Genomic DNA, 14,112 nt, shown 5'->3' with positions numbered 1-14,112 from the left:
GCAAGAAGGGGGACATAAAGGTGAGCTGAATCATAGATTTATACAGCAGAGGAAGGCCATTCAGCCCGTCATGCCTAGACCAGATCATTGAAAGAATCATCCAATTTATAATCGATTAGATCTTGAAAACCAGGAATCACCTTTATAACCAAAACGCAATGAACTTACCTCTGCTGAGCACAGGAATCCACTTGAGCAGTTTGCCTTTGTACGGCATTGTGTCAAACTGACTGCATTGCATTTGTCGAAAGGAAGGCGTCTCGGAGACACAAGCTTTGGTGTTGCATACCCTGAATCTCTTCCTCTCTCCCAGGCAGTACGAGCCTCCATACTTTGGCCTGCGAATGAGAGATGGAGCAAATCACTGAACATCCCACATGTACCACTCCTGAGACTGACCTAGGCTGGCACTCCTCAGGAAGCACCAAGGGAGTGCGACACTGTTGAAGATGTTGTCTTTTGGATGAGAAACTAAACTGAGGCCCCATTTGGCCTCTCAAGTGAATTTAAAAGATCCCGTGGCAATGTATCAAAGACAAGCGGGTAAGTTCTCCCCGGTGTCCTGGTTATTCATCATCCAAACAACATCATTAAAGAAACAGGACAGGTGACCCAAAAAATTAGGACAGGTGACCAAAAGCTTGGTCAAAGAAATAGGTTTCAAGGCACGTCTTAAAGCAGAAAACAGAGTTAAATTTGGGGAGGGAATTCCAGAGTTTAGGACCGAGATAGATAAAGGCATGGCTGCCAATGGAGGGTCAGTGGAAATCTGGAATGACCAAAAGGTCAGAAAAGGAGCAAAGAGACCTCAAAGGTTTTAAGTACGAAAGGAGGTTACAGAGACAGGGAGGGGAGACCATGGAGGATTGGAACACAAGGCTGAAATAGAGCCATGAAATGTCAGTGAGTATGGGCTGACAGCACAGGTCTTTTGTTCTTTCTTTATGTTTACTGTGAATAGAACTCTAATTCTGCAAATACACAACACATAATAAACGTCTTCTTGCAATGTTTGCTCTGACACAAAATCTCCAGTCAAATTACTGCTGCATCTTATTGGGTGAATCAGCACTCGAAGGGTGCAATTCTCCTGCCCTTCCTGTCGGAGGGATCTTCCAGTCCTGCCAAAGTCAGCCCCGCCCTGGGGCATGGACGAGGAATGTAAATCACCATCGACTTTGGCAGGACTGGAAGATCCATGACGATGGTGAGGTACCTTCATCTCAGGAAAACCCACCGCGGAGGGGCTGGAGAATTCTACCAAGGGAGAAAGATTTTGCATTTATGTAGCATCTTCAGGCTCCTCAAAGTGCTTTCCAACCAATGAAGTACTTTTGAAGTGTACTCGCGGTTATAAGTTTTCTTTATGTGATGTGGGCATCGCTGGCAAGGCCAGTATTTGTTACTCGTCTCTAATTGCCCTGAACTGAGCGGCTCGCATCAACCACATTGATATGGGTCTGGAGTTACATGTGGGCCAGACCAGGTAAGGATGGCAGATTACTAAACTAGATGCATTTTTAAACAACAATCATAACTGGATCACCTTTATATTCTAGACTTTATTAATCAAATTCAAATTCCCCAGTTGCCAAGATGGAATTTGAACCCATGTCCTGAGGGCATTAGCCTGGATTATTATCGAGTAACGTTGCCCCTATACCATGCCTCCCCACATTATAGTATACAAAACTTGACAGCCAATTTATACACAGGAAGCTTCCCACAAACAGAACTGTGATAAAGAATAAATATTTTGTTTAGTGATGTTGACTTAAGGATAAATATTGATCAGGACATCAAAGAGAATGCCTTTTCTTCTATTTCCAAACATAAGAACATAAGAACATAAGAAATAGGAGCAGGAGTAGGCCATCCAGCCCTTCGAGCCTGCCCCGCCATTCAATAAGATCATGGCTGATCTGTCGCGGCTCAGTTCCACTTTCCCGCCCTCTCCCCATAACCCTTAATCCCCTCTCTTATCAAAAACCCATCAACCCGCGTCTTAAAAATATTTAGCGAGGCAGCCTCCACCACTTCAACGGGCAGAGAATTCCAGAGATTCACCACCCTTTGAGTGAAGAAGTTCCTCCTCAACTCCGTTCTAAACTGCCCCCCTTTTATCTTGAGGCTGTGCCCTCTAGTCCTACTGTCTTTTTTGAGCGGGAAGAGTCTCTCCACCTCTATCCTATCCATCCCATTCATCATCTTATACGTCTCAATGAGATCTCCCCTCATTCTTCTAAACTCTAACGACTACAAGCCTAGTTTATTCAGCCTCTCCTCATAGCTCAACCCCCTCAACTCCGGTATCAGCCTAGTAAACCTCCTCTGCACTCCCTCCAAGGCCAAAATATCTTTGCGCAGGTGCGGTGCCCAAAACTGCACACAGTACTCCAGCTGCGGCCTCACCAATGCCCTATACAGCTGCAGCAAGACCTCCCTACTTTTATATTCAATCCCCCTCGCTATGAAGGCCAGCATCCCATTCGCCTTCCTGACCACCTGCTGCACCTGCAGGCTGGGTTTTTGTGACTCATGCACAAGGACCCCGAGGTCCCTCTGCACCGTCGCCTGCTGCAGTTTTTCGCCCCGTAAGTAATAGTCCTTCCTACCATTCTTCCTACCAAAGTGGACCACCTCACACTTGCCAACATTAAATTCCATTTGCCATTTCCTGGCCCATTCGCCCAGCCTATCTAGATCCTTTTGCAGACTCTCCACACCCTCCGCACAATTTGCCGTTCCCCCAATCTTGGTGTCATCAGCAAATTTCTACACTCGGTTCCCTCCTCCAGATCATCTATATAAATGGTAAAAAGCTGAGGCCCCAGCACCGACCCCTGGGGCACTCCAGTAGTCACCATCCGTCAATCCGAATAGCACCTGTTGACCCCCACTCTCTGCCTCCTATTTGACAACCAATCCTCTATCCACGCTAACACCCTGTGGGATCTTTTGCATCAAGTTAAGGACCTCAGATTAACATCCCCTCTGAAAGACAGTGTAGCACTCCCTCAGTACTGCACTGGAGTACCAGCATGGATTATGAGCTCAGTTCCCTGGAGTAGGGTTTAAACCCACAATAATCTTAGAACAACATAGAACACTACAGCACAAACAGGCCCTTCGGCCCACAAGTTGCGCCGATCACATCAATACCTATCTATAACTCCCAATCCCATTAAATCCCATATACTCATCCAGAAGTCTTTTAAAAGACCCCAGCGAGTTCACCTCCACCACCACTGACGGCAGCCGATTCCATTCACTCACCACCCTCTGAGTGAAAAACTTACTCCTAACATCACCTCTGTACTTGCTTCCCTGCACCTTAAACCTGTGTCCTCTCATAGCGACCATTTCAACCCGGGGAAATAGCCTCTGAGAATCCACCCTATCTATTCCTCTCAACATTTTGTAAACCTCCATCAGGTCGCCTCTCAACCTTCGTCTCTCCTGGGAGAAGAGTCCCAGCTCCCTCAACCTATCTTCATAAGGCATGCCTCCCAATCCAGGCAACATCCTTGTAAATCTCCTCTGTACCTTTTCAATAGCTTCTACGTCCTTCCTATAGTGAGGCGACCAGAACTGTGCACAGTACTCCAAGTGGGGCCTGACAAGGGACTTATAAAGTTGCAGCATTACCTCCCGACTCCTAAACTCAATCTTAAGAACATAAGAACATAAGAAATAGGAGCAGGAGTAGGCCATCTAGCCCTTCGAGCCTGCCCCGCCATTTAATAAGATCATGGCTGATCTGTCGTGGCTCAGTTCCACTTTCCCGCCCTCTCCCCATAACCCTTAATCCCCTCTCTTATCAAGAACCCATCAACCTGCTTCTTAAAAATATTTAGCGAGGCAGCCTCCACCACTTCAACGGGCAGAGAATTCCAGAGATTCACCACCCTTTGAGTGAAGAAGTTCCTCCTCAACTCCGTTCTAAACCGCCTCCCCTTTATCTTGAGGCTGTGCCCCCTAGTCCTACTGTCTTTTTTGAGCGGGAAGAGTCTCTCCACCTCTATCCTATCCATCCCATTCATCATCTTATACGTCTCAATGAGATCTCCCCTCATTCTTCTAAACTCTAACGAGTACAAGCCTAGTTTATTCAGCCTCTCCTCATAGCTCAATCCCCTCAACTCCGGTATCAGCCTAGTAAACCTCCTTTGCACTCCCTCCAGGGCCAAAATATCCTTGCGTAAGTACGGCGACCAAAACTGCACACAGTACTCCAGCTGCGGCCTCACCAATGCCCTATACAGCTGCAGCAAGACCTCCCTACTTTTATATTCAATCCCCCTCGCTATGAAGGCCAGCATCCCATTCGCCTTCCTGACCACCTGCTGCACCTGCAAGCTGGGTTTTTGCGACTCATGCACAAGGACCCCGAGGTCCCTCTGCACCGTCGCCTGCTGCAGTTTTTCGCCACGTAAGTAATAGTCCTTCCTACCATTCTTCCTACCAAAGTGGACCACCTCACACTTGCCAACATTAAATTCCATTTGCCATTTCCTGGCCCATTCGCCCAGCCTATCTAGATCCTTCTGCAGACTCTCCACACCCTCCGCACAATTTGCCTTTCCCCCAATCTTGGTGTCATCAGCAAATTTCGACACCCTGCACTCGGTTCCCTCCTCCAGATCATCTATATAAATGGTAAATAGCTGAGGCCCCAGCACCGACCCCTGGGGCACCCCACTAGTCACCAACCGCCAATCCGAATAGCACCCATTGACCCCCACTCTCTGCCTCCTATTTGACAACCAATCCTCTATCCACGCTAACACCCTACCCCCAACTCCATCTTCTTGATAGAATGCTGCACCTAGCCCCCAAAATAATCTCTCTTCTCTTCAAATGTTAAAAAGCAAGGCTATAAGCCAGGACAACACTATTAATGTGGGTTTCCTGAACTTGTAGCTGGTTGCTGGTGATATATGGTTGAATGAGAAGACTTCCCCTTTGATGTTGAGCTTTTAGAGAGCATATTTATCATGGAAGTCACTGGTTAATTTATCAAAACTCAGGAATAATATTTCTAAGCTTGGAAGTCTGATGCCACATCCTCTTAAATTCTTGTTATCTCAAAGTGTACTATTTGCCTGACCCCATGCTGGCCCAGGTCTGCTCTGCATTGAAATAGAGAGCTCAAAAATAGAATCACTACAGTGCAGGAGGAGGTCCTTCAGCCCATTGAGCCTGCACTGACCACAATCCCACCCAGACCCGATCCCCGTAACTCCGCATATTTAACCTGCTAATTCCTCTGACACGAAGGGGTAATTTAGCATGGCCAATCCACCTAACCTTTGAGCTGTGGGAGGAAATCTGAGCACCTGGAGGAAGCCCATGCAGACACGGGGAGAATGTGCAAACTGCACTAGACAATGACCCAAGCCAGGAATTGAACCCAGGTCCCTGGCGCTGAAAGGCAACAGTGCTAACTACTGTGCCACTGTCCTTTGAGCCTGCTCGGCCATTCAGTAAGATCATAGCTAATCTCTTCCCTCACCTCCACCTTTCTGCACTATCCCCTTAGCCCTTAATTCCTTTGTCTTGAATCTACTGAGCATCAACAACTCCCTGGGCTGGAGAACGCCAAAGATTCACGATGCCCTGGGTGGAGACATTTCTCCTCTTCTCAGCCCCAAATGATCTCATCCTGAGACTGTGGCCCCGTGTTCCAGTTTCACCAGGCAGGGGAAGCATGTTCTCAGCTTTTACCCTGGGAAGCCTCCACCGGAATTGTCAGTCTCGTCTCACTTCACACATGAGTAGGAGCAACAGCTCATTCTGGAAATCTGTCTGTGCTTCTTACAGCAAAGACACAACTACAGTGTGAATGATAATCAGGAAATGCAGTTATAGACAATCATCTGCAAAAAATTTATGCAACAGTTAAGTTTTAATATTCATTGTTACTGAAGAATCTTTACTGGGAGGAAAGGTCCAAGTGTGTTGAGCTGCATTTTTGGATGTCAGGTTACAGTGCGAGTGTGGCCAATAGCCATTGCTGGCTCTCTTCTCCTCCTCTCCATCACTCATTCTTTCGCTATTTGTCATCTTCCTTATCTTTAATGTCTCAAAACGGGATTAAGGGATTTGAAGAAGATGAAGAATAGGAGTGGGAAAGAGGGGAGACATACTCAGCTATAACCTTCAAAACCTCATACACTTGTGACTTCTATCATCTGATAGGAAGAGGGTAGTGGGTGCATTGGAACACCGCCATCTACAAGTTCCCCTCCAAGTCACACATTATCCTGACTTGGAAATATGTTATCATTCCTTCATCATCACTTGGTCAGAGCTCTGGAACTCCCTCCCTAACAGCACTGTGGGTGTACCTACACCACATGGACTGCAGCAGTTCAAGAAGATGGTTCACCACAACCTTCTCAAAGGCAATTAGGGATTGGTTACATTTTTTTGGCTTTGTCAATGATGTGTAGGTCTCATGAATTAATAAAATAAATCTAGCCTTAGCGAAAAATTCAACAGAATTCAAAAAGTGGACTTTATTGTCTGATGAGGTCTTGGAGAGATTATAATTATTGGGGAAGATTGGGTGAAGTGAAGAGAACACATTAAATTGACCTGATTGAGGTTTTTTAAAAGTCTGAATGGGTTGGACAGTATCGACATGGACTGAAGGTTTCCATTCATGGGGTTATCCAAATTAAGGGCCATAAATATAACCTTAATGTGCAGCTATCAGCTCCCTTCTTAGCCTTGATCACTGCCATTTATATTCCCTTTATCCTTTTGTCTATGACATGTCAACCCCCCTCTCCACCCTAACAATATAAATATTACTCTATTATCTTCAGCTCTGATGAAGGGTCAGCCAGACTTGAAACACTCCCCACTTCTTGCCTTCAAACAACCACATAACCTCAAACAGGCCATTGTCCACAGCAAACTACCTAGCCTTCAGGAGAACAGTGACCATGACACCGCACAACCCTGCCACAGCAACCTCTGCAAGATGTGCCGGATCATCGATACGGATGCCATCATCTCACGTGAGAACACCATCCACGAGGTACATGGTACATACTCTTGCGACTCAGCCAATGTTGTCTACCTGATACACTGCAGGAAAGGATGTCCCGAGGCATGGTACATTGGGGAGACCATGCAGACGCTACGACAATAGATGAATGAACACTGCTCGATAATCATCAGGCAGGAGTGTTGTCTTCCTGTTGGAGAGCGCTTCAGCAGTCATGGGCGTTCAGCCTCTGATCTTCAGGTAAGCATTCTCCAAAGTGGCCTTCACAACACACAACGCAGAATCACTGAGCACAAACTGATAGCCAAGTTCCACTCACGAGTATGGCCTCAAGTAGGATCTTGGGTTCATGTCACACTATCTGTAACCCTCACAACTTGCCTGGATTTGCAAAATCTCACGAACTGTCCTAGTTTGAGACAATTCACACCTCTTTAATCTGTGCTTAACCCGCTCTCCACTGATATTGTATGTACCTGTAAAGACTTCATTACCTGTAAAGACTCGCATTCCAACCATTATCTTGTATATTGAGTTTGTGTCTATGTATGCCCAGTTTGTGAACACTCACTTGAGGAAGGAACATCTGAAAGCTTATGCAACCAAATAAACCTGTTGGACCTGGTGTTGTGAGACTATTTACTCTATTCTCTCTTCACAGATGCTGTTAGGCCTGCTGAGATTTTCCAGCATTTTCTGTTTTACTGCCATAAATTCAAGTTACTAGTTACTAATCAATCTGAAAGGGAATTAGGGGAAATTTCTGTACTCATTGGAAGGTAGCGGGGTAGTGGTAACACCACTGGACTAGTAATCCAGAGGCTAATGCACTGGGGACATGGGTTCAAATCCCATCATGGCAGCAGGTGGAATCTGAATTTGATTAATAAATGTAAAATATAAAGCTAGTCTCAATAATGAAACCACCATTGATTGGTGTAAAAACCCATCTGTGTTCACTAATGTCCTTCAAGGAACATCTGGTAGGCAAGGAAATCTGCCATTCTTACCTGGTCCAGCCTACTTGTGACTCCAGACTCACTGCAATGTGGTTGACTCTTAGCTGCCCTCTGAAATGGGCTAGCAAGTCGCTCAAGGGGAATAAGGGATGGGCAACAAATACTGACGTTGACAGCAATGCCCAGATGCCACGAAACAGAAAAATAAAACTCAGAGGGTGGTTAGAATGTGGAACTCGCTACCACGAGAAGTTGTTGAGGAAAGTAGCTAAGATGCTTTCAAAATTAAGTTTGACAAGTACATGAAAGGGGATAGAAAGATAAGGTGAAAGGGCGAGTTCAGGCAGGGGGGGTTGGTAGAGATTCATGTGGAGTATAGCACAGACTAGTTGGGCTGAATGGCCTGTTTCAGTAGTTCTTATTCTTTTTCATTCAAGGACATCGTATGAAAGGATCAAGTTTCTGGTAATGTGAGGTATTCTGCCTGTGGGGGTTTTTCTCTGCTAAAAGTATCAACGTTTTTAACATGATCCCATTAGTCAAGGTTTTCAAAGAGTTTTCTAATTTTAACTCAGTATTTGAATTACAAAATGAGGAGACAGCATTGAGAATAGATTGTGCCATTAAGTGAGCCTCACCACAGCAATTGTAACCAGGATAGATCCTGAATATGATTAAAACATGGCAGAAAGAAATTAGTTTTGAAAGAGACACAGAGTGTGTTCCTGCTGTGATGAATTACCCAGAGTAAATGTATTGTTCAGAAGTCATATAGCATCGTGTCATCCCAGTGAATCTGTCACTATTTTCAGTATTCAGTGCGGGTAATACAAGGACCTGCAGGGTTACAACAATTAACAAATTAATGTATTGGTGAGAGATAATAATGAACATTGATTTCCATTGCTGTTTGCTCAGCCGTGCACTGTTCTTCCTTTTTAACCAGGAATGAACCAATTTGCATGCACAGCTCAATTTTCTTTTACTCATTCATGAGACATGAGTGTCACTGGCTAGGCCAGCACTTATTGGCCATCCCTAATTGCCCTTGAACCAAATGGCTTGTTAGGCTGATTCAGAATGCATTTAGGAGTCAACCACATTGCTGTGGCTCTAGAATCACAGGTAGGCCAGACTGAGTAAGGAAGATAGGTTTCCTTCCCTAAACGACATTAGTGAACCAGATGGGCAATTGTTTGATGGTCATTACCAGACTTTTAATTGCACATTTCAACTGAATTCAAATTTCACCAGCTGCTATGGGATTTGAACCAAAGCTTTTCCCTGGATTACTAGTCTAGCAGTAATACCACAATGCCTCTAAGTTAGTGTTTGGATTTTGACTTTTCTCATACCTCCCACAGACTGTTGACAACAATTTCAGAATCTGTCTATACCACTGGAAATGAAGATCGGCCCTGGGACTTACAACACCCACCAAAATGAAATGCATCAGCAAGTGGACGATGGGAATTGGCAGCAAGTGCTCTGTTTGTAAGGTTCAGTGAAGACCAGGATTGAGGCAGGACCAGCTATTAATATGTTAAAAATATTACCCCAGATTTTGATAATAAAAAAAATTTGAACAATGTTTTCTATTAATGTGAAAACTGGCCGCGTCAGAGGCAAGGGAATGATAGCATGAATCACAGACAGTAGCTGACTGTTGGATGATTTGCCCTGCTCCGCCATTTGCACCAAAATGACATCTCAGATTTCACCTCTCTATGAATTTCATAAATAGTTGCATTTCCACATAAATTGTCCATTAAATATTCCACAGGAAGATATGTCTTGTAATTAAAGATCTAAGTACCCACTTTAACAATATGATGTATTATAATGACTGCCAATCAATCTCTCTTGCCTAGAAAATGAACGGTTGCAAGTGTGGAGTCTCATTCCTTCAGGTTTTGAATTGTTTGAAATTATAAATAAGTTTTGAAAATCGTTTCCTTTCTGTCTCTTTTTCTCAGTTTCTTCCTCCTTCTCTCTCTCTTTCCAATTCCCTTTCGGGACCGGGTATGGCGTCAAATACAATCTTCTTCTCAGCCCTTTATCTATTTATTTCTAGTCCTTAAATCTCAGTAGTTAGGGAGATACACTGCGTGTCTGATTGTTCATCAAGATGCCAGATGTTCTGATGAAGAGTCACCCTGACTCAAAATGTTGGCTCTATTCTCTCTCCACAGATGCTGAGATTTTTTGTTTTTTGTACCAGATCCTGTTGTTTTCACAATGCTGTTATCAACTCAAAATTCAGCAACTTCTGGGCTAAACATTTCAAAGCTAAATGTGGATAACAAGTCGAACTGTTTGGAAATGCTGAGAGATGTCCCTCTCCCAGAAAATTCTGGATCATTACTTCCATATGTACTTCCTATCAACTTTTAACAATGAAGCTTGCAATGCTCGCATTTAGAATGGAAACTACTTGGGTGGCATGGTGGTAAGCACGCTGCCTTGCAGCGCCAGGGACCCAGGTTTAATTTTGGCCTCGGTCACTGTCTGTGTGGGATCTGCACGTTCTCTTGGTGTCTGCTTGGCTTTCCTCCGGGTGCTCCAGTTTCCTCCACAGTCCAAAGATGTGTGGGTTAGGTTGATTGGCCATGCTAAATTGACCATAGTGTGTGGGGAATTAGCAGGGTAAATGTATGGGGTTATGGGAATAGGGCCTGGGTGGGATTAGTCATAGAGTCTTAGATGTTTACAGCATGGAAACAGGCCCTTCAGCCCAACTTGTCCCTTTCTTTTTAAACTCCTAAGCTAGATAGAGTCATAGAGGTTTACAGCATGGAAACAATTGTTGTCAGTACAGGCTTGATGGGCCGAATGGCTTCCTTCCTTACTGTAGGATTCTATGATTTTACTTACATAAACTTTTCTTCAGTTTCAAAGACAGTCTGTTGCCAGTGGAGACATTGTAATGGCGCCACTGCTGAACTGATATAAATGTCATATTATGTGTCTACACAGGCAGTTTCCATTTTAAACAGGACGTAGGAATTTCAAACAGATCTACAAAAATAAGAAAGCGCATCTTTAAAATGGCAGATAAATTAGATGGATGCTCTGCCTTCCTGCTCACGCTGCTGGGACTCTTTGTTCAGAATAGCGGAGATTATGGGATGATTTAACAAACTGTATGAAGGGAGGGGGCATCAGAACTAGGAACAGGTTATTTCGATGGTTGAGAGGTAAAAAACCAGAGGACATAGATGTTAATGCAAGAGATTTAGGACAGAGAGTACAGGGAAATGTTTTCATACAGTTGGTGTGAAGTTAACTATCAGGGTTGGTGACTGAAGCAGAGATTATTTCAACATTTACAATAAGAAAATGGGGTGGCACAGTGGTTGGCACTGCTGCCTCACAGCGCCACGGACCCGGGTTCAATTCCGGCCTCACATCACTGTCCACGTGGAATGTCTGCGTGGATTTCCTCCGGATGCTCCGGATTCCTCCCACAGTCCAAAAATGTGCGCGTTAGGTTGATTGGCCATGCTAAATTGACCGTAGTGTCAGGGGATTAGCAGGTGTTACAGGAATAGGGCCTGGGTGGGATTATGGTCGGTGCAGACTCAATGGGCTGGATGGCCTCCTTCTGCACTGTAGGGATTCTATGATAAAGATACATCGATTGGACAGTACAAGAAACAAAGAATTTATTTCATAGAGTCTACGCCGGCATTTATGTTCCACACAAGCTTCCTCCTCCCCACATTCATCTCATTCTATTAGCTGGCCCATCTATTCCTTTCCTTTCCCGCTCATGTGTTTATCCAGCTTCCACTTACATCTATCGATTCACCTCAACCATTCGCCTGTGGGAGCGAGTTCCAGATTTTTACCACTCTCTTCACCCAGAGAGTGGGTAAAGAATGTTTCCCCTAAATCACCCATTGGATCACTCCCTGGGAACAGCGTAGGTGAATGGGATTAGGACACCCACTGTTGTGGAGGTTAAATATCACCAAAAACATTTCGATGTACTTCACCCAAAGGCCACATTTAAATCGGACTCAGCAATGCCACAAAAGATCGGCTAGTGCAAATTAAAAAAAAACAAGCTGTTATTATTCCTCAAAGAAGTTAAACATAAATAGGGAAAGTCATGGAACGAGAGTTGTCTCACACAAGGAGGAACCTCTGTTGAATAACTGTGTGGCTAATGGAAGAGTTATTTTTGTATTTGTCCTTGGGATTGGACATCTCTCGCAAAGCAGGCATGTTAATGCCCATTCTTAGTTGCCTTTGGGAAGGGGAGGGTGGGTTGTTTCCTTGAACTCCCTGCGTAGTGAAGATGCTCTTGGATTGTAAGTTCCGTTGTGTCCGGGCTGGACCACGTGCCAAATAATCAGTTTCCAAAGCAGATCCTCTTTTCACAACTGGAGAAAATGTTTTAAGAGCGCTCAGAAAAGGAACAAATTAACATTGATGCTGGGTGGGGGGGGAGGGATTTGCCACAACCTGCATCACATGGTGGCACCGCATCCAATAAAACCGCAACAACCCCAGAAATGAATCGTATGTACTCGCTGCGGAGAAGTGTGGAAAGTGGAAGGAGAGCAGAATCCTGGCTCAAGAACCTCCCCCAACCTCAGTACAACTCTGTCCAAAACCTGTAGCCTCAGGATTAGGCTGTCCAGTTGCCCAAGGAGACACAAAGCATGATGCCTGGCTGACTAACGATGATAATGCTGAGTTCCACTGTGCAATGAATGCAGAATCATAGAATCCCTACACGGCAGAAGAGGTCATTCGACCTAATCGAGTCTGCACCAACTCTCTGACAGAGTATATTACCCCAGGCCCTCTCCCCTGCCCTATCCCCGAAACCCACACAATTTCCCAAGACAAATCCATCTTGGGACACTTAGGGGCAATTTAGCATGGCCAATCCACCTAACATGCACACCTTTGGATGTGCAACCTTTCCTCGTTGGTTGTGTTGAGTTTGAACTGGAAGGATCTTTTCTCTAGGAAGTAGGAAAAGGGATGTGCAATAACTGCATGCTCATTTACTGAAAGCACACTTTGGATTGTCAGGTCTGTAGCTCAGATGTTCGCTGGAGTCAAATCCATTAGTGTTGGGGCCGTTGGGTTGATTTATTCTAAACAAGGCAGACTGGGACAGGAGTTCAATCACATTCTCTGCTAACATAACCATTATCTTCAGACAGCGAGCTGCACACTGCCAAGTAACATAAATAACGTTTTTGTCGGATTGTATCATGCTACATCATCTTCTTTTCCAGTGTTTCCTATTGACCACCCAAATTCTTTCCATCTGTGTTTAATTTTAGCGTTTTACTACAAAAGATGTGCTTAACCCTTAATGTATCCATTTACTGTCCGTCACCTCAATCGGTGGCAATCCCTGAAGTGGTGAGGATCCACTCTAGGATTTGATTCTCAGAGAACGTTGTATCGTTGTGGTGGTGGTTGGGAGTGAGTGGGGCATCCTCTGTATGCGACAGTAAGCTGAGGGCTCTTCAGTATTTCAGTTGATTTTGATTCATTACTGTCACATATATGAGCATACAGTGAAAAGTTTTGCTTCTTGTGCCCTATACAAAGCAAACCGTTCACAGAGACGGAAATGTGACAGTGCAAAATTGAAGTGTTACAGTCACAGTTAGGGTGTAGAGAAAGATCAACTTAATGCAAGGCAAGTCCATTCAAGAGTCTGACAGCAGCAGGGAAGAAGCTGTTCTTGAGTCAATTGATACGTGACCTCGGACTTTTGTATCTTTTTCCTGATGGAAGAAGGTGGAAGAGAGAATGTCCAGGTTGTGTGGGGTCCTTAATTATGCTGGCTGCTTTGCCGAGGCAGCAGGAAGTATAGACAGAGTCAGTAGATGGGAGGCTGGTTTGCGTCATAGATTGGACTACATTTGTGGTTCCTTGTGGTCTTGGGTGGAGCAGGAGCCATACCAAGCTGTGATACAACCAGAAAGAATGCTTTCTATGGTGCATCTGTAAAAGCTGGTGAGAGTCATAGCCGACATGCCAAATTTCCTTAGTCTTCTGAGAAAGTAGAGGCATTGGTGGGCTTTCTTAAGTTTGAGGGATGTTATGGGTTAAGTAACACTCTTGAGGAACAGCAAAGAATGTTTGCAGAAATACTGGCAA

At 44.7% G+C, this 14,112-nt stretch overlaps 1 protein-coding gene across 1 annotated transcript in view; it reads right to left on the bottom strand.

Annotated features, from left to right (window-relative positions):
• LOC145359437 (A disintegrin and metalloproteinase with thrombospondin motifs 7-like) overlaps positions 1–14,112 on the bottom strand; it is a 200,857-nt gene that overhangs the window by 110,281 nt on the left and 76,464 nt on the right. Inside the window, exon 12 of the mRNA XM_080213985.1 lies at positions 169–338. Coding sequence (XP_080070111.1) covers positions 169–338 — 170 coding nt within the window. The remainder of the gene's footprint in view (positions 1–168; positions 339–14,112) is intronic.

The sequence above is a fragment of the Carcharhinus amblyrhynchos genome, chromosome 28, assembly GCF_965287045.1.
Source record: "Carcharhinus amblyrhynchos chromosome 28, sCarAmb.v2.hapA, whole genome shotgun sequence".
Taxonomy (NCBI): Eukaryota; Metazoa; Chordata; class Chondrichthyes; order Carcharhiniformes; family Carcharhinidae; genus Carcharhinus; species Carcharhinus amblyrhynchos.
The sequence above is the reverse complement of the archived record's forward strand: the minus strand, read 5'-3'. Positions and strand labels throughout refer to the sequence as shown.